Source organism: Macaca mulatta, chromosome 9 (assembly GCF_049350105.2).
Source record: "Macaca mulatta isolate MMU2019108-1 chromosome 9, T2T-MMU8v2.0, whole genome shotgun sequence".
Lineage (NCBI taxonomy): Eukaryota > Metazoa > Chordata > Mammalia > Primates > Cercopithecidae > Macaca > Macaca mulatta.
Genome location: NC_133414.1, coordinates 59,772,722 through 59,794,156, shown reverse-complemented (window position 1 = coordinate 59,794,156; position 21,435 = coordinate 59,772,722). Strand labels below are relative to the sequence as shown.

At 47.4% G+C, this 21,435-nt stretch overlaps 1 protein-coding gene across 2 annotated transcripts in view; it reads right to left on the bottom strand.

Annotated features, from left to right (window-relative positions):
• The window catches only part of DRGX (dorsal root ganglia homeobox), a 30,960-nt gene extending 9,892 nt beyond the window's left edge, over nt 1–21,068 (bottom strand). The window contains exons 1-5 of one of the 2 annotated variants that reach the window (XM_077945457.1): nt 21,032–21,068; nt 17,683–17,864; nt 16,649–16,750; nt 12,777–12,955; nt 12,575–12,687 (exon numbers count right to left, since the gene is read on the bottom strand). In XM_077945457.1, the coding sequence (XP_077801583.1) occupies nt 12,575–12,687; nt 12,777–12,955; nt 16,649–16,750; nt 17,683–17,864; nt 21,032–21,068 (613 nt within the window). 2 annotated transcript variants of the gene reach the window in all.
• Between the last annotated feature and the right edge of the window lie 367 nt (nt 21,069–21,435).

The following is a 21,435-nucleotide window of genomic DNA, read 5'->3' as shown; positions in this document are numbered from 1 at the left end:
AGAAATAGAAAAATGTATAAATTTAAATTCTCAATTTAAACTTTTTAATTTGTAAGTTATTAAATATATGTTTATCAGATATATATATATATTCATAAATGACATCTTGAAATGTTCCAATACCAAAATATTCAGTGTGTGGTTCTGGGTGTTGAGGCTATGAATTTTTTTTATTTGTGTTTTATTGTATGTTTTGCTCTTTCTAAACTGACCAGGTATTACTCTCATAGAAAGAGTAATCTCCTTGGGGTTTGTGATTTCCTGTCTTCTCTCATTCAGAGATGGCGACAGATGTTCTCCTTCAGCACAGAGTCTCCCACAGGTTGCTAAGGGATAAAGACCGTGTCTTCACCACCCAGTGAAGACTCCAAGATGACTAATGGCATCCGTCTGCACTCAGGGTATTGACAGCAAACACGGGGCTAAGGGTGCGCCATGAGATTCACCAGCAACCTTCTATTCATCTCCCCTCTCATTTGTGTGGACCAAAGTCAGTAAGTCCCTTCCTCCCCGCCCCCACCCCATGAAACCCCTAAAAGGCCATGACTCCCTCCCTCCCCCTGGCAGACTTGTGCCATCACAAAAGTCTACGCAAGAGCCCTCTGGTCTTTAAATGCAGTCTGAGAACATGCTACTACCTCCTGGACACTAAATTAAAACACACAATTTGATTTCCATTAAGTTACAGCAAATTCTGCTGAATTGATCTAATCGGCCTCCATTCCTATATGACATCATGCTTTAAAGGTTTGGTCTGAATATAAATACTTAATGTAATAAATACAGTCTGAAATATTTGATCTCCTTGGCAGTTTAATTGATCTACTACCAAGACTGACAGGAAAAATTAAGTTAGCTCTGTCTCGTCTCTGCCAATAGCACATTTTCATCATAAAGGTATGTGGACTCCAATGCTCGTGACAAGGAGAGCTCTCACACCCAGTTTTCCTGTTGAACATTCAGGTTAGGGTAACAAGAGTTGAACAGAAAATGAATGCATGGATTTATGAGACATCTAGTGCAAACAGCATAGTTCACTTCTTTTCACTTTATAGTAAAATAAATGAACTGATAAACATTCTGTGAGTCATCACACCAGTTCCTTATAGTTCACATGGAGAGTTTAAGTGGGAATATTGGTAGATGCCTACAATATTTAAGCATATTTTTAGCTGCTGTGTTTAAGTGCTATCACCAATAATCAAGCAAAAAACAAGGCCAAATCACACCTGGACACACTTTCTTCTCCTAATGGAACTCCTGAAGTACTTTCTCCTCCTCTTGTTTTATGGCTTATTTCTTGTCTTTTCACCATGAGCCGTGTTTGTTTTTGTACACACCTCACCTCCCAAGCTTGATGTGTGTGCCTCCCCCATCCAATCTCACAGCCCTGATTGCAGAACAAAACTGTCCCATTTAGGTACAAAGTAAACACTCAGTGAATATTTAGTGAAGGGGGAAAAGGAGAGAGAATCTATCTTTCTTGACTGAGTTGGCATATTTTAGTTCTTCAAAGTTGCCATCTCCCGAGTTCTAAGCTTCCTCAATACCCCATGGAAAGAAAAACTGTATTCTTAACAAAGTTACCCAATCTGATTAATGTCAAAATCCCTGGGCTAATTTGGAAGGGGTTTTGTTGGAATCAGCTCTAAATCCCATCCGTCCCTTAATTTCACCTATTACATGTAAGGCCTTTGTCTCAACAATTACTTATGCACTCAGCAAACACTCATTGATGGGGGCCAACTCAGCTGACCATTCCAACCAGAGCTTTGTGTTCTGACACAGTCTCAGGGCCAGTGCACATGTTCTGTTTCTGCTTGGATGTCTCCGCAGGGTCAAACAAATAATGACAGTGGCCCCCAGATCCAAGGACCCCCAGCACAGCCAGAACAGCCACAGGAACACATGTTCCTGGCAGTCAGATGCCGATTCACACAACCCTGCCTCCTTTCAGTGGCAGCCAGAGCTCGGCATGGGCAGGCTGCTTCTCCTGCTGCCTCTGGAACCAGCCAGAGCCTTCTTCTCCTCTCCATGCACTCCAGGGCCCCATTGATTCGCAGGAAGGGCAAACCCATCAGCACCCATAGGAAATGGCTTCTGGAAAGTGAGTTGCAGATTTTCAAGTCAGAAGATGACAGAAGGTGCCTGTCAAAGGAGCAGAATCAATACAGGGTGTAGGGGGCTGGAAGGTAGCACACCCAGATCCCTGAATTGTGCCTCTGACATTCATGCTATGTGACCTTGGACAGTTCTATCTCTTCTGCAGGCCTCAGGTTCCCCCACTATATTCTGCAGAAGCAGTGGTAACATGCTCGTCAAAGAGATTCCTTACAAATCTTAAGTGCCAGGATTCTCCGCCTGTCTTCCTGACATCAGCTAGGCATGGAGGGGCCAGGGTTGACCCAGTCATTTTCCCCATGAGGAATGACCACTTCTGTCCCTTGAGTCCTCTGCTCCCCAAATACCTGTATCCTCAGAAACGAGCCAGGGACCCTGGGAGACTGTGTTGTTTTCGTGGAGCCCCATGTGCTGCCCACACACCATGAAGCCCACTCACCATGCACTGGGTACTGGGAGACTCTCCCATGGGAGAGTAAATGCTTGCAGGAAGCAGAAATCTCTGCCCCAGCAATCCAAACCCAAGCCCTAATCAGATTCCAAGTGACTTTTTGGCCTCAACATCATGACTCTAACAACAATTACAAGCACTTAGGTGGATTTGGATGTGCCAGATACATGGGCACCATTAGGTATGGCCTTTACAGTCTTTGTTTCACAGGTGAGGAGCCTAGCATCCACCCCAAGGTGACCCAGTGTCAAGAAAGAGGCAGCACTGCCAGGTTCCTTCCCTGCATTCATGCTTCTCTCTGCCTGGAGTCTCTCACCCACTCACAGCTTAAGCATATTCTCTGGAAAGACTTCTTCCTGTGAAGAAAGTTCCTCCCTCCTCTGGGCTTCCCCATACCTTGTATGCCCTTGTTTGCTTCTATGAGAGTACATGACTGTCACCTGAACTGGGATTCTTGGTGGACCTGTCTGTTTCTCCAAGCCCACCCCCTCAAACCGCCAGACGCTTTGGGTAGGGATAGTCTAATTCATTGGTCTAATTCATTGCTAAGTGCTCAACCTGTGGTTCAGAGTCTGGCAAAGTGTAGCTACTCAGTGGGTGCTGAATGAAGAACAGGAAAGCCTCATCTCTGGAGTCCAGCAGGTGGCCAGCAGTGCAGAGCCAGGTGCCAATATCTTTGGAATCTCCTAAGAGAGGACCTTCTCTCAGGCCCAGAGCAGCACAAGATTCTTTCCTTCTTTTCCCAGACTGCATTACATTTTACTCTGCACCACACTCTGTGCTGGGGTAGAGGTAGGTGGAAGGATCCAGAGGCGCGTTGGATGTGACCAGTGCCCTTAAAGTGTAAATAGTCACAACTGGAAGTACGGGTGGTCAAAAACAAACACCCCAACTCATGGCAGGGGCCAGCATAACCTTGATACTTGTGGCAGTTAGTGTCTGCAGTCACTCTCAATGGACCACACCTCCCAGGACTCACACCCATGTGCAGTCCCCTCTGCCTGAGTCTGGGCTGGCCCGGCGATTGGCTTTAATAGGATGCAGCAGCAGTGACACTATACCCATTCTGGGTGTGACCCTTAAGAAGGCCTGGCATCTTCTGCTTTTATACTCTTGGTACCCAAACACCACTCAACCCCACCCCAAGCTAACCATAGGAGAGACCATGTGGAGAAAGAGGGAGAAGTTCAGTCTCCCAGCATCTCTGTAAAAGCACCAGACACCTAAGTAATGCCATGTTGTATATACCAGGCCCAGCTGCCATGTGACTGCAACCTCACAAAAGATCCTAAGGAAAAGCAGCCAAAGAACCACCCAGTTGAGCCCAGCCAGTCCTCAGAATGATGAGAGATAACAAAACAGTTGCTATTTTATAATACTAACTTTTGGGGCAACCACAGTTAAGTAAAACCATACCAGAACCTGGAATGGAGATTATAAGAAAAAAAAAAACACACATCCATCTCCTCATGATCATAGCTGCAAACACCCTAAAGAAAACATTAGCAAACCAAATTCAGTAATATGTAAAAAGAATAGCATGTCACATCTAATTTGGGTCTATTCCAGGAATGTGCAGTTGTTTTAACATTAAAAAAAAAAGAATCAATATAATTCATCCTACTAATATATTGAGAAAGAAAAAAACATACAGTCAGCTCAATAGCTACAGAAGAAGTGATGAAATTCACTATTCATTAATATTAGCAATTTTTAAAAATGATAATCAAGAAAAAATTCTTAGAAAACTAGGACAAGAAAAAAATATATTTAATTGATAAAGAGTATCTTTAAAAAAAAAAACAGGCAGCAAACACAACTGTCAAACCCTAAGAGCTTCCTCATGAGATCAATAAAGCAACAGCAGGTCACACACACCACGTATGACATGATTCCATTCACATGAGATGTCTACAGAGACAGAGGGCAGGGTCAGGGTTGCCCTGGGCTGTGCAAAATGGAGAAAGTGCCAGTGACTGATAATGGATACAGAGTGGTAAAAATGTTCTAAAATTGATTGTAGTGATGGTGAACACTCAAATGGTGAATATACTAAAAGTTATTGAATTGTACACTTTAATGGATGAATCATATAGAATGTGAATTATATCTCAATAAAGCTTTTAAAAAAATAGAATAAGGCCAGATGCCTGTTTTCACCACTTCTGTTCAATACTGTACTAGAGGTTCTAGCCAGCACAGTCCCACAAGAAAAAGAAATTGAAAAGTATAAGCTTGGAAAAGAATAGACAAACAGTCTTTATAGACATGCTTGTGTACATACAATATCATAAAGAATCTATGACTAAACCTAATTGCAACAAATCTTGTAAACATAATGCTCAGCCAAAGAACTCAGACACAAAAAAATACATACTGTAGGACTCCATGTATATGTGTGTATATATTTTTGTGTGCTATATATTTACTATATATATAGTACATGTATGTATATGTGAAGTTCAAAAAAGTCAAGACTATAGATTGAGCCTCCCAAGTCCAAAATTTGAAATGCTGTAAATCTAAAGCTTTTGCATGCCAACACGACACCCAAATAAAATGCTCATTGGACTGTTTCAGATTTAGGATTTTCAGACTTGGGATGCTCAACCACTAAGTAAAATGCAAATATTCTGAAATCCAAAAAAAAAATACAAAATCACAAACACTTCTGGTCCAAGCACTATGGATAAGGGCTACTAACCGGTACAGTGTTTCAGAATGCCTACTTCAGTGGTAAAGTTATATCATCATAAAAGTCAGCAGAGTGGTGTCTTTTGCTAAGAGGAAAAGTGACGTGAGTAAAACAAGGCACATGGAGTTGGGAGTGTGGAGTGCAAGCAAGGTAATCTGGATACTTGAAACCATTAATGAAGAGCCAGGTGCATGCTTCATGCATTTCTCTAATGAATATCCTATTTTACAATACAACCATTATAAAAAAATTTAAAAATTTTTTAAAACATCACAATTTTTTAAAAAAGGAAAACATCATTAAAGAAGAAAAGGGGAAAGATGGTTTCAGGGGGCCTCAGAGGAGGAAGAGGTCACTTCTGACTCTGAGGTCAGCCTTTGTGGACAAATGCTAAGGCCAGTACAGCCCTCAGAAGCTGGACATTTCAGCCTGGCCTGGAAGCCCAAGGGCGAAGGCCAAAGCAAAGCAAAACATTCTTGACTAATGCCAGGGCCATACCCTTAGGAAGGCCATGGCCCGACCTCTGCTAGCACTCCCTTCCCCTGCACATCCTTCCCCTCATCCTCACGCACTCTGTGCAGGACCAGGACTGCCGCTCAATTGCTCGTGTCTAGTGAGTGCCACTGCATGCCTGCACAACGTGGGGCACGTGACCTACAGCAGCTCCTTCAGTCCTCACAGCGTCCAAGGTCTCTGCGGGGAAGATGGGGCCAGACTCCAGCCTGTCTGTCCCCAGACTCCTCCCAGCCTGGGCCTTACCTCCAACTGGCTGGAACCATCTCACCTCTCCAGAGGGGATGAGGAGGAAGGCAAGAAGGAGTCAGATCTTACTCCATTGTCCTGCCGCTGTTCTCTGGCCTCGGGCTCTGACTCTAGGGAACCACACTGGGGACGAGGGTCCCCATCATATCCACCTTGCCCAGAAGGCTGACCCCTCCCACCTGGGAAGTTCAGCTATGATGCTGCCACTCGGCAGGCTGCCCTGCCGGGTGCAGGGGGTTGCTGTGACTCCTGCAGTGTGAACATGCAGTGAGTTATGAAAGCTTTCCCCTGGCAGCTGTAATTATGTCCCACCTCACACCCAGCTCTGTGAATCACAGGTTAGAGGCAGACCAGCTAAGTGCACTGGGGAGAGCACCTCCTCCACTGTGACTCTCCAGCCCCAGCTGCTCCCACCCGGCCTGTGGCCAGCACTTCCCCGGAACAAACCCAAGCGCCTCCCTGGCCATTAATAACCTCCTCTGCATTAATGAATTGTGAATGCAATCATGGCCATTAAGACAGCCTAAGAAAATTCTTTGTAATGGGACAGATTTTTTTCTAGACACCCATTATTGTCATGTTAATCCTCTCTGCACAGGAGTAGGGTCCTGCTCTCTTCTTATTTGAGAGTTTCCATAAAATAAAACATGCCCACAGTGAGCCCAGCAAACCTGCCTGGCCATCCCCCCAGAGGACAAAGCACATCACTGCATAAAGCCCCAGGGAGCCCCAACCACGAAATCCTACAAATGACATCTCAACAGGGTCAAAAATTGGAGCAACAAGGGTTACAAGGAAAGGGTAAATTTCAGTACAATAAAGTTTACAGAAATGGGAGAAGTTTTGGAGAAGAAGATACTTTACTGAGTCCTTTAAAAGTGAATGGGGTCTAGGGACTGCAGCTGGGCATGAGAATGGAGGACTCTGGTCAACAATAGTAGTTGGTGTTCAATGATGGTTAGTGATAGTGTTGCCTCCCACATGCTACACACTGTCCTGAGGGCCTCAAATGCTCTAGCTCGTGTTCTCCTTATTCAGTCTTACAAAGTCAGTGCTATCGTGATCAAGATCCCCATTCTGCAGATGAGCGGGCAGAAGTACAGAGTGTTTTGGTGATTTACTCAAGATGTGCATGGCTACAGAATGGGAGAACTACGGTTCACACCAGCAGGCCTTTGCTGGAAGCCACTGTGCTAGTCAGCTGCTTCAGAATTAAAGGAGAAAATCCCCGCAAGAGTCTGGTTTCTGATTGCCTAGCTTTGTCTCTGGTGGGCAGCTTCCTGACTCGAGGCAACCAGTTGCCTCACTGCCTGATGGGGTCAGCCCGATGGCCATCCAGGCGCCCGCCTGGTAACCCTGCAGGCTAGTCTGCCACACCTGCACCCGTGGACACTCCACCTGGCCAGCCTTACTGGAGCAGCCAGGAATTCCTTCCCAAAAAGGGCTGCCGTCTCCCACACCCCACCTCCAACCCTTGCCCAGCTCCCTCTGGCCCGAGCAGCCCTGCTGACCTTGGCAGCCACATCTTTCTTGTGCACATGCTGCCCCCACAGGCCCCAGCACCAATCCTGCTGGGCTAGCATCGCCAGCTTTCTCAATATGTGGAGGCTCTCTCAATACGTGCAAGACAAGGACTTCACATCCATGGCAACCATGCCCAGAACCAAACGACCAGGACCCCAAGTTCAGAGTCCTCTGATGTGTAATCACACATAATGCTCTCAGCGGTACCCCAATTGCTCACTGGGAGAACAGGTCTTGCCCTGGGGCATTCGGAGCCCTGCATCGACCTCACATTCTAGCTGGGGGCTTGTGGAGCACGGAACAGCCTTTGCTTGGATTCTCAGTTACAGGGGAGCAGCACTCAGATGGTATCCAGGGCTGGGCCCAATCCTCCGTGGCCTACCCAGAGACATTTGTTGTCTTTGGTCCGGGGCTGTGTGATACCAGTAAGACCACAAAGCCTGGGGAAGGAGACTAGCACTGATTTGGGGCTGGGAGCTGAAAACAACTTTGATTCATTTCTTCCGGGTGAATTGCAAGCTGCTTGGAGAAGTGGTTGGGATGTCTGGGCTAGAAGGGGCCCCAGGGCTCAGCCCACATTGGTTCTGGTCTCTGTGGTCCTGGGCAAGTCCAGCCCCTCCCCCAGTAGACTTATGACTGTCCTCACTTGCTGGGGAGCAGCAAGGGGGGATGTCCAAGGCCTCTCATTGTCCCCCAACCAGCCGTGCTCATCCAGAGGAATGAATGAAAAAGTGGTGTCTGGTAGTGCCAGGCAGGGAGGGAGGGACACATCGGGAACCCGAGGATAGCAGCCTCCATCCCAAGGGGGTGACCCACCCAAATCAGTGATTTGTGAGCAAGCGACTTCCCCTCCCCAAGCCTTGGTTTCTCATTTATAAAAAGAGCTCAGTCAGGTGCCTTCTAGCACCGGCATGCATGCTGTGCTAGTCCCCTAGTTGACTAGCAGCCCCTAGGGAGCAGGATTCAGGCCTGAGAAAAGGAGAACTGGTTCAGCCAACAGCTGTGCCCAGCCACCTCTGGGGATGCAGGAAGATGAGGGAGGCTATGTCATAGCCCAGAGCTCCTCAAACTGAGCTAGGACCTAAAAAATTGGGGTCATTCCTTGGCCAGGCTTACATTGGGCGTGTGCTTAATTTCTGCAGCTTGGGGAAACCTAAGAGAAGGAGAAGACTGGGCTGCAAAAGCCAGAAAGCTGTGCAGCCCCAAGCCACATACCACATGTTCCACCCTCACCCTATCTCTGGGCACCCTCCCATGGGCACCCAACACCCCAGCCATTCTCCAGAGGGATCTGGTTCTTCTACTGGCCCCTGGAATGCTTTGCCTATGCCATTTCCTACACCCAGAATCCCTTCCCTCTTTCTTCCTGGACACTATCTAGGGAGACTCTATCATATTCTCCTTCTGTCTCCAGAAACCACCTTTGAAACACACTGTGTGTGTGTGCGTGTGCGTCCCACCTACTGGAGAGGGACCCCGGGGATAATTGAACCCCGGGGGTGTTAGAAGCTGACTATGCTGCAGGCACACACCTCCCATCCCCACCCAGGGTGTTGAAGCAGAGACCCCCACACACTTCCAAGAGTGAGTCAGTGCTGACCTGCTGACTCCAAGGCAGCCCCAGGGACTGGCAGCTCAGAAGACCTCACTTCCAGAAGTGTCCCATGATGGAGCCAGGCGCTTTTAGAATGCAAAGCTGCCACGACCCACATAAGCAATCCCAGCTTCACCCACTGGTTGTACAACTACAGACCCCCTCTTGCTATAATGCTGACCATACTACTGTGAGAATTGAATGGCAGGTTGCCTGGTAGAGCACAGGAGAAGTTTCCATAATCACTCACTTGCCTCCCTTTCCAACACGACTTAGCTTGTCGGAGATTTAAAAGCCACTGCTCAGAGAGACCAGGCAGGAGTGGGCCATGGAAGGGAAAGGTGTCAGGATGAGCCCAGGGAGGAGAGCTTTGCTGGGGACAGGAGGCAGGTATGCAGAGAGAACTCAGAAAGCAGAAATGGGACACCCCCTCACAGCCCAGGGGGTGTCACAAAATGGCAGGGCCATGGCAGGTCCAACCAAGGACCTGCCAATTTGGCCCAAAGACTTGGAGGCAACATTTAAAAGATGGAAATTGTTATGGACTGAATGCTTGTGTCCCCCACAAAATTTGTAGGTTGAAATCTTGTGAGGGTGTTCAGAAGCAGGGCCTTTGGGAGGACTTCGGCTGTGAGGGCGGAGCCCTCGTGAATGGGACTCGTGCCCTCTTAAGAAGAGTCCTAGAGGAGCTTGCTCTCTTTCCACAAGGAGCAGTCCGAAGCCTGCAGCCCCAAAAGAGGGCCCTCACCAGAACCCAACCCTGCTGGCGTCCTGATCGCAGACTTCCAGCCTCCAGCACCGTGAGACATAAACTTCTTCTGTGTCTAAGCCACCCAGCATAGGGCACTGCGTTATAGCAGCCTGAACCAACTAAGACAGGAATACTTCAAATATAAATACAAATCTCCAGCTTCTCTGGAAAATGCAGCAATTCTGGCAACACAGAATCCACATTCCCACACAGCCACAATCAGCTGGCAGAGCAACAGCTGCCCCTTGAGTGGGCAAAGGCCCCCCATCCTGCCTCTGCCCAACCCTAATCTGAGGGTGCCCCCAGCAAGGCTCCTCCCATAGCTGCTTCTGATGGTAGCGACATGTGCATTTTACCCAGGCCTCTCTCAGAGTGGGAAAATGACAAACAGACCCAGAGGGTCTCCTGTTTCAAGAAAAGGGAGCAAGAGCTCATTTGTAACTGGGGAAAAAAAGACAACACCTGCACACGCTCACTTTGCGCCCACCTGCCTGGCTCTGGAAACACGGTAGGTCGCCGACCTCAAGGGCCTGCCACGCCCCTGATTAGACATGAAGGGGATCTCACAGGGGTGTGCTGGCTGCCCCTGAAGGGCCCCTACAGTGCACAAAGACACGTCCAAGTTTGATGAGCACACTGTGATTCCTGCCACCTCCACAGGGCCCTGCAGTCCCCAAGGTCTGGCAAGAAAGGCAGCAACAGAGGAAAGTCCATCTCCAGCAAGGCAGGCATGGGGCAGGCTCCGGGGGAGGTGGGGGCAGGTCACAGCCCAGTCAGAAGGGCTTAGGGAAGGGGTGGAGGGGAGAGGAGGAGAGTGGACAGATGTTTGTGGCCACGTTCACTCAGGCCAGTTGGTCCAGTTCAGCACCACCCCCTCCTGTCTGCACCAGCCTCTGTCCTGGGTTGCTGCTGAGCTGGGCACCCCCAGGGTGTGGGAGCCACAAGCCCAGCTCTGTCTCCCTCTCACACACTGCCCTTAGCCTCCCCACCGTCCTAGCTGCAGTCTAGTCCTCAAGCCCCATTCAGCCACTGCTGGTGTCCAACGGGGACTCAGCTCAGCCTATCATAGATGCCGTGGGAATCACTTCCTATTCATGAGGCCAGAGTCGGGCGAGCAACTCTCATTTGTAAAAGAGAAGATGACTTTCAGGAGCTGACCTGGCCCTTGCTGAAGCAGACAGTGCTGGGTGGACATGGGATTGACTGCTCCTTTGCCAAGCCCCAGCCCCCTGGATGATACCCGCATCCCACTGGTAATCTTCTGGATTCCCCTTCTAATTGGTTGCCTGCACCCCTGTAGCCCCTAAGCAGCCCACTGTGTCTTGTAAATATGTCCCAAGTTTGCTCTATGGGGTTGGGGAGCAGGGTTGGGTTCTATGTGGCCCCCCGAGCACCTGGACCCTGGAGCTGAAGGAAGTACCAGGAGAAGGTACTGAGCTAAGTCTTGTCCACATCAGCCAACTGAGCCAGGGGATGCACCCAGCTGCCTGGACCACTCAGAAGCAGCCCCAGGCTAAAAGGGCTACACCTCCTGCAGTGGGAAGTCCAGACTCAGAATCCTGGCATCCAGGGCCATCAAGCTCTGGCCCCCGCTGGGCACCCTCACCGATCTCTGGGCACTCTCCCATGGGCACCCTCCTCGCCCCTGGAAGTCTTTGCATATGCTGTTCCCTACACCCAGAATCCCTTCCCTCCTTCTTCCTGGACACTGTCTAGGGAGACTCCATCATATTCTCCTTCTGTCTCCAGAAACCGCCTTTGCAACACAGATTGCCATACTGTGTGTGTGTGTGTGTGTGTGTGTGTGTGTGTGTGTGTGTGTGTGTCCCACCTGCTGGAGAGGGACCCTCCTCCAGAGCCAGGAGACCCCAGGCCTTAGCAGAACATGCAGGGGACACCCTAAGGGTGTGTCTCCTACTTCCTATTATCAGAAAAAAAGCCTACAGCCTACCCCTGTGCCCCCACCTCCCAGACCCCCTGTGACAAATGAGCCCCCTAACACTCCCCCAGACCCACGCTGGGACCCAGCTCTGCTCCTGGCCAACACAGCTGCGCAGCCTGGCCAGTATCTGAGAAACACTGGATGAGCCCATTCCAGTGAGGCTGCTCAGAAATCCCAAGGGCCAACGCCACAGGAACTCCTTTCTCTAAGTCTGACAAAATGTCCCTAACAATTTCTATCCTTCAGACGAGACAACAGCCACTGAGAAGAGAGCACATCCTGGAAAACCACAAATCCTGACAGCTCAGACATCTGGCATCAGGAGACCTGAGGAAAGCAAGTGGGCCAGCTGCACGCATGGAGAGGGAGCTGGGAGCAGGGATGATTGACCCACCCAGGCCCCACCCATGAGCTGCAGGTTGGCACCTAACACTGTTACCAGGGAGCAGGAGAAAGCTGCGAACATGGAAGGTCACTGTGGGGCAGTATCCTCTAGGACCAGCTCTCTGTGGGTGAAATGATGCTTAGGACATTCTCTCCATGCTCAGGCCGCATGTAGGAAGCAATCAAGATAGTACTGGACAGCACCAGTGGCCCTGGCTGTGACTGACAGGAGGCGAGGAAGCTGCACAGGCCCAGATGCAAGGATGGCCAAGCTGAGACCCAGGCTGGTCACACAACCTCCACCACCCCCACAAGGTCATGCCCACCAGCCCAGCTGAACCCAAACTCACCTTTGAGGGAGGCCACATGGGACAAGGCCTGGGCATAGGTGGCCGTGTTCAGGAGAGTCCCCGGCAAGCAGGAGGGGAAGAAAGGCCCTGCAGGACCTACCGTTCGCCCCAGGCTGGCAAAGGAAGGAGATCACATTGAGGTCTCGCCCTGTGTCTGCAGTGCTGCCCACGGCCCACCGGGCCTAGAGACCCACAGTCTCACCTCTGCTGGGCCTCCAGCACCTCCTTCTTGCTCCGGGCTTGGTCCCCAGGGGGTGGGGAGTTGATGTTTCTCACTGGAGGAGGCGTCACCTCTGCCATGGGTTCCTTGGCTCCTGGCTCCTGGTCTGAGGCCCCTCTCTCCGTCTTCCTCCATTTGGCTCTTCTGTTCTGGAACCAAACCTGAATCCCCGATGGAAACATGCACCCAGTGAAAATCAGACAGGAGGAGGGAGCCAGAACCCTGGACCCAGTGCTGGCACTTGCAGCTCACCCTGCAGCCTCCTCTCCACACCACGCCCTCTGAACTGCAGTGTCAGGCCCACAGCGGGGTCAGAAGACCCACTTAAGAGGTTAGGACAGGCATTTTTTAATGAACGTTAAATAATAGAAAGTATCCGAATGCCCATAACAAGGGTAAAAGCACTATCTTGTGGAAATCCTTAATGTTGAGTCACACGCAAGTTCATTTATTTGATGTGAAAAGTATTTCCTACTGGAGGTGGAGGATCACCAGCAAAGCAGCTAATGAAACCTGACCCAGGGCTTCCTCATCACAAAGACTCACTAGGTCTTCCGACAGCTGTGACCTGGGTACCTGGGTGTGTCTGGTCTGGCCTCATATCTATGATATCGTCTGATACACATCACGGCATATTCGTGATCAGCAGCCCAGTGTACCCATTAGAAACATTGACTCTGGGTCAGGTGTGGTGGCTCAGGCCTGCAGTCCCAGCAGTTTGGGAGGCCGAGGTGGGCGGATCACTTGAGGTCGGGAGTTTGAGACGAGCCTGGCCAACATGGCGAAACCCCGTCTCTTTTTGTAAAAATACAAAAAGTTAGCTGGGTGTGGTGGTACATGCCTGTAATCCCAGCTACTCAGCAGGCTGAGGCAAGATAATCACTTGAACCTGGGAGGCAGAGATTGCAGTGAACTGAGATCATGCCACAGCACTTCAGGCTGGGTGACAGTGAGACTCCAGGAAAGAAAGAAAGAAAGGAAAGAAAGAAAGAGAGAGAGAGAGAAAGAGACAAAGAGAGAAAGAGAGAAAGAGAGAGAGAGAGGGAGGGAGGAAGGAAAGAAAAAAAGAAAGAAAGAAAGAAAGAAAGAAAGAAAGAAAGAAAGAAAGAAAGAAAGAAAGAAAGAAAGAAAGAAAAAAGAAAGAAAGAAAGAAGAAAGAAGAAAGAAAGAAAGAAAGAAAGAAAGAAAGAAAGAAAGAAAGAAAGAAAGAAAGAAAGAAAGAAAGAAAGAAAGAAAGAAAGAAAGAAAGAAAGGAAGGAAGGAAGGAAGGAAGGAAGGAAGGAAGGAAGGAAGGAAGGAAGGGAAGGAAGGAAAGGAAAGAAAGGAAAGGAAGGAAGGAAGGAAGAAAGGAAGGAAGGAAGGAAGGGAAGGAACAAAGGGAAGGAAGGGAAGGAAGGGAAGGACGGAAAGAAACACTGACTCTGGATCCAGCCATGGCCTAGAATTTGGGACCTCAGTAAATCTGGTTTAGAATCCACGGCATCCCTATGAGGTAAGTAGTCCTGCTATCCCCATTTTACAGATGAGAAAATTAAGTGCAGAGAGGTTAATTAACTTGCCTAAGGCCATCCAGGTGGGTAAATGGCAGATCCATAGTTTGAAGCCCACTGGCTTGGCTGGGAACTGTGATTCAAACTGTTTGGGGGTAATAACTGTGGCCACCCCGTAAGACTTGTTAGGAAGATTGGCATGCCTGCAAAACACTGAGCACAGGGCCTGATGCATAGCCATCCACCACTCAGTAAACATGCACTCATGTCATCTCCATCACCCTCAGGTTACAAAAAGGCTGGTGATTCATCTTGACCTAAGCACCTTCTTCGAGTCAGGTGCAGGGTTCTTTAAGCCCTAGAAACCAAAACTATATTCTGCAGGACAGCCTCATGGAAGCCGGGCAGCCCAGGTTCAAGGAGTTTCCAGAGGTCAGTGAAATCCTGCTTCTGTTTACTCCTTCCAGCAAAACCTCTTCCCTCCCCTCCTGGGAGATAATTCCTGACTACAAAAAAAAAAAAAAAAAAAAAATGCTTGGCGAGACCTCCCTTCAATTCCCCAGCGCATCCTCTCCTCCTCCCCTGGCTGCTGGCACACTGGCCCCAGAGAGAGCCTAGGTCCTTGAGGCTGAGCTCTCTGCTGGGCTGGCCCACCCTATCTCTTAATTTTCATTCTTCTTTAACTGGGTTTCTTTCTTTCTTTTCTCATCTACTTGGCTTTTAATTGCACATATCAGCAACCATTGAATAATGATTTTATCTATATTCTAAATTTAGGGCAGTTAAATGCAAAGCAAAATGCAGACACTTTCTTGCGTCTTAATTGAATGAAGGTCACAGCTATAACAACATTTAATTGAGCTATTTTTCATTATCATATTTTAATGACTTTGCACTGACAGTTCGCCTGCTTCTGAGGAAAGAGCATGATGGAGTCGTTTATTTCCCTATTTAGTTATTGTTTGACAACATCAGCTTCGATTAAGACCCTGCTTTATAGAACATTAATCATATTTGAATGAGCAAGGGGTATAAATGTAAACACATCTCCCTTCCCGCCACCGAAGCCCACGTCCCCACACGGAGGTTCACTAAACAAACGTTTCACAGCCATTGTCTGTCTGCATAATAGCCAACAACAGCCTGAACAACAATTCCCGGCTTTAATTGTCACCACCCCTATCTTACCCTTGCACCTTTCAGGGAGAAGTTATGATCTTCCACTTCTGAATGCTCAATAATTGTGTCATTTATCTCAATTTGCAGTTCAGTCTTTAGGCAGCTATTGGCAAGCTGGCATTAAAAAAAGAAAGGATAGACGGTATCCTGGCCAAAGGAGATTTTCATTTCCAAATAATAATCAGTTTAATTTGCCTGCATATGACCAATGATTCATGTTCGGATTTAATAATCAGGATCACATAATCTGATTATAGGGGAAATAATTTGTTTACAACCCCCAATTTACTGCTCAGAATTCCATTATCTCTCTTCAGCCATTGGTTTTTAAGAGATACTAACATGACCCAGGGGAACCGAAAGCAAACTATTATATTTCCTACAATTAGATCTTTGCATAGTCTTAACCCCAAGCCCCTACATAAAAAAAGAACAGAAACAGCATGGAGGAAACCCCATAAATAAAATGAATATATAATTGTGCTCAAAGAACAGCTCGCCCGGAAAGGCGGCACTGTGGATCCCTTCCTCTCGCGCTGAGGCACATCTGCTGGGTTTGGCGGGCGGGTTTGTGCACCTAAATGTAATCACTGTGTAGCTTCTAAACAGAAATCCTGTTTAGAGACGGCCACCGCAGGCCATACTCATCTCTGAAGCAGCCCTGTTGCTTTTGCTGTTTCAAGATTTTTAAATTGCACATCTTCTTCCGATCCACTTTGTTGAAAGAGTCAGAGAGCAGGGGAAAAGTTGGACATGATGCAATTTCTGGAAAGCAGATCCTACCCTGCTTCCCATCTGAAAACGCGGTTCTCTGCAATTGACTGGCCTTACACCAGAGCGGTCAGAGCTGCTTTGAGAATAGCATCTCAGCTCTTTTCTTTCTTTCTTTTTTTTTTTTTTTTTTTCTCCAAAGCAAGGAAATGGATGTGCATTGATGTAATTTAGTACCTTAGAGACGCGGACAAATTAGTGTAGAACATTATCACTAGTTAATTATGAATGACCGATTAATCAACCTAATCTAATATTCCACATTATGTTGATGTTATTAAAGTGCATCATGAAAATGACAGATAGTCTTCATTTGCTTTCTTTGGCCAAATGTGCACTCTGCAGTCATGATGTCAAAAAAAAAGTTTGCCAGTTTTAATATTAGAGAGTTAAATAATTAAAAAGAAGGTTTACCTGCACTCTGGCTTCTGTGAGGTTTATTTTCATGGCGAGCTCTTCTCTGGTGAAGACATCTGGATAGTGTGTTTGGGCAAAAACGGCCTCGAGAGCTTCCAGCTGGTAAAAGGAAAAAATATGTACTGGTGAGAGGCTGTGGCTAGGTGAGGGGAAGCAGATGCATATTTCAAATCTCCTATGAGTGGTGAGGAAGCAGTTTCACAGATCAAATCAAGGAAGGACAGGGAGAAAGGAGCTCTTTGGAAGGATCCCACAGAATGAGAATTTCAACCGCGGATGACTTAGGAGCTACAGCTTACTGGCAACCTCAGTGCTCTGGCAAGAAGTAGAAATAAGAGAGATGTGAATATTTATATGCTTTTACATTTAAGTATTGTCATAGGAATCAAAAAAACCTAATGGTCACCTTATGAACAGTTACAGTAATTGGTATCGCTTTCACCATAGGAAGCCAGGGAACAGAAACAACTTGCAGAAGCCCTCATGGTGTCATCCCACAAAATGCCATAGGGACATTTGGTCACCTTCGCAACCACTCCAGTTCGCAACCCACTCCAAGAGTGGGACACAGGCTGATAGAGGAGAAAGAGCCCAGCTCTGGGAAACACAGTATCAAGGTCCCAGTTGTAGCCCTTCCACTTGTGGGCAACTATACCTTATCCAAGTCAGCCAACTTCCAGGGATCCGGGTTTTCATCTCTGTACTGAGAATGAGAATGTCTGACCTGCCTTCCTCAGAGGGTCACTGTGAGGTTCAAACGATATTGCTGACATGGAAGTGTTCCCCAAACTATCAACCTAAGGCAAGTGGGAGAGAACGTTGCTGCTTCTCTCATCTGGGATTACAAGGCTAAAGTCATCTGCACTCCCCCTAAAACAGATTCCTTGGCACATAAGTTGTTCAAGAAAACAGAAAGATTCAGTTAACGTAATCAATTGGTCTTATTTTAAAAGACAAAGAAGAGTTGCTCAACTCTGATTTGGGAGAGGTAGGAAGTAGCTGATGTTTGAAAGGAGAATCAACGTTGGTACCTGCTGAAGAGTGAACGTCGTCCGGTTCCGGCGCTGTTTTCTACGTAGAAACCCGTCGTCAAAATCCCCCGAAGAGTGGTTGCCAAAGGGTGCAGTGCCTACCAAGAGCAAACTGATCAGCCTGGGCTGGAAGGGGCCCCAGTCCTCAGACCGCCCCCGGACACAGTTCAGAGGGCACACACCTGACCCACCAGACAAGCAGCCCTGTTTGTCCCAAAGGATATTTTTCTGTTCCTCCTATTAAATCCCCCTCTTTTCCACTCTGTCCCCAAAACCTCTGACTTTAAACCCAGTTATCCCTATTACACAGGGCAGGTGGTAACCTTAATCCCCGAGATGGCCAAGTTCAATTCTTGTGAAATTCTGGACTCTGAACCAGGAAGGGTCACTGACTTGAGGCAGAGCCTTCACCTGCTCTCCAGCTCCCGGCTCCACCCCTGTTCAATGTGCCTTTATCTCACTCCTACTCCAGATCCTTTAATAGAAGCCTGTGTGTCTCCCTTTGGCTCATCTGGTAGTTTACTTTCCTTTATTTCTATAAAGAAGAATTAAAATCTGGGAGCTGGGAGAGGCTGGGGGAGGAAAGAAAACACCAAGAGTTTTTCACAGCACTTTTCTCCTAGAAGTGCAGAACGCGAGGAGGGAAGAAGTTTATAAATGAATATTAATTACAGTTGGTCACAGCTCATCAGCACCATAGTGGATCTGTTATATAGATGTCAATTAACAGGAGATCTGCACCAATAGTGACTGTCCTGAATGCCAAGCAGACTTGAACAAGGCCACTCTCAAAGGGCACCCCGCCCTCTGGCCAGGCCTTATAAAGCACCTATTGCTTCTACTTCCCCACAAAAGAAAGACGTTGTCCTCCCCAGCAGGCTTCAAAGCTCGCTATAAACCCAGAACAGAGTTTGGCCCCAAACGTGCATTCAGATCATTTTCCAAATGTGCTCTATTTACTTGATAGTCCACAATGGCTTCTTAGGAAAACAAATGAGCAAGTTGCCATTAACCAGTGAATACTTTACCTGCTATGGGCTCTGTTCTCAGAATCACGGCATTAGGAGTTCTGGAGCCACACTGTCCCAGACAAGGACCCTCAGAAGGGCCTCAGTCTCAAAGATTGAAAGTCCTTTGGGCTTCTTAAAATTCTGTCTACTAGAGGAAGTTCCTTCTAGTTATTCTTTCACCCTCCAGGGCCACATCCTTTGCCAAACACCCTAACTCTCTGCTAAAGTGTTCTCCTTCCATCTTCCTGTCCAAATTGCGTTGTTCCTCAAAACCCTAGTTACAGTTATTTCTCTCCAGCTCATTGGAAACTTAAAAGGAATGGCCTCAATGCAGTCTTATTTTCATTACTTTGCATGAAAACAAATTGTCTTTTTTTGAAACAATGCACTTGACTGGTGAGGATGGAATACAATCTCTGAGGATCTCCAATCACAATTTCCCTCAGTCTTCTAATTTATACCTCATGGTCCCAAAGTGGCTCACAATGTGTACATGCAGAATCTTTAAGTGAAACACTGCATGTCAAACTGAATCCTAGAAAAGGATGACAGTTCACCAAATTAATAAAAGATTGACAAGCTAATAGAAAAGAAGAAAAAATGAGAATAGCTATTTTACTTAAAAATAAGTAGGATAGTCGATATTATGAAAATGTTAAACCTTAAAGATAATTCAACCAAACACAACAGAACAATGAAATATTATTTTCAACATTTTGGTGAAATAATGAAGTGCATAAAGACACCCAGTACAGATATGAGTGTCATAAGATGTGCAGGTTAATTCACCATTTGTAGGAGTACAAATCAGGTGCAGCCTTATTAGAAGGTAATTTGACAACATCCATCAAACATTTAAGTACACATACAGGTATTTAATCTCTGAATATATTTGTAATGTGTGCCAAAATAGAAAAAAATGTGTTTCTGGAAACACCATAGTTGAAAAAAAAAAAGGAAAACAACCAAAATGCCCATCAGCAGACCCTTTCTCCCTTTCTCCACAACGCAGAATGGAATACTACGCAGCAGTTTAAAAGAAATCAGTAGATCTACACATATTGGCATGAACAAATCTCCAAGATACACTACAAACTAAAAAAAGCAAAGTACAGAATGATGTAGCAACATAATTTCAGTGCAAATAAGGCAAAACATGTATTTTTAAAATACATAAATGAGAATTAAATCATATTTTCTTGAAAGAATGACAAAAAAATAGCAGATACTTTTAGGAAAAGAGGTGGAAAAGGAGGATTTTACTTTTCAATGTATAAGTTTCTGCTGTTTTCAAACTTCTCAGGCAGGTGCCAGTGGTACTTTTTAATGTAACATCAGCAAAATTATACGACAAGTAAGATTATGAGCCATTCTTTCTCTTCTCCTTTATGTCTCTCTAGATTAGCAAAAAAATAAAATAAAATAAAAAAGATGATAGACTATAATTATGTCATGTTCCAAAGGTCTGTTCTCAACTTTTCCATTCTCAGGAGATCCCTTTCACCCAGCAACACTCAACTAAACTAAATTACTCCTTTTTGCAAAACTGGCAGAGAAACACATCTACAAACGGAAGAAAGGCTCTGAAAGACCCATCTCCTCTTCTTCTGGTTATACCACAGAGTCAGCACTGAGGTGGGATGTGCCCAGGGTATGGGGAGCACAGTAAGCCCGCTAAGCTGGGCTGAGAGCTGGGGTCACGGCAGGCCAGGCCAGGACTCTCCCTAAGTCACTCCTGCAGCCCACCCTGCACACAGACACTCATGATGTCCCCTACCTGCCAAATGCCCAAACCTCTGCCTTCCCCAACTTTGACCAGAAGGGTGGGACACTGGCTGGCAATTAGTCCAGACCCCTGGTTCAGATGCACAGAGAAGGCACCCTCAACATAGGAGAGACTCCCTCAACCCCTAGAGTACACTGTCAGGGGATGCACATCTCCCACCCTTCCATAAAACTCACCCTGCATGGGACCTTGGGGATAAAAGGAGGTGAAATGCAGGCAAATGTGTGGCCTTCCCTTCCTAGCAATGCTGACAGAGCTAGCAGGGCTTAAACACTGGTCCTCATTAGCTTCCTTTAGAAAATCCTACTGGACTCTTAAGAGCTTTTATGAGACAAACAAAAACAAACTTTCTGAGGCTCAGCCACTGTTCAGGGCAGCCTGCGGCAAGACTGACAAGTATCACCTGAAGTCTCAGGTCTCCCAGGGCCTCACAACATTTACCCTGCCCCTTGTCTTCCACAACTACTTGGCTCCCCAAATTCTCCCACCACAATAATAAATCAAAGGAGTAGGTTGCCAAATGCCACTCCCACGGTTACAAAAGTCCCAATACCCCAGGGCTGAGACTGCTGCTCTGCAGAAGGCCCCATTAAAGCCCACAGTGTGGCTCACCTGATGGCTACTAATTGGCCCCCTGATGTGAAGACCCCATCTTAGATCCCCCGGGTCCTGAGCAGGGGCATGCAGGAGGTCCCAACTGTCCCCTTCTCACCAACCCACACCCCCCTAACAACTGGGTGCCGAAGCCAGACTGGGGATCCTGAAGGGAAACTTCTTCTCAGGCCTGGAGACCCTCAAAGATGGAAATTCTGGTCCGGGGGAGTGGGGAGTGCTCGACATTTAGGATTAGTGAGTCACAGAGAAGGAGCCACGCTAGGTCAGTCCGGGCAGGTGGTGGGCAGGGCCACCTAGTTCCAGGGACAGCCAGGCGGCCAGGAAGCGAATTGAGCTGCACAG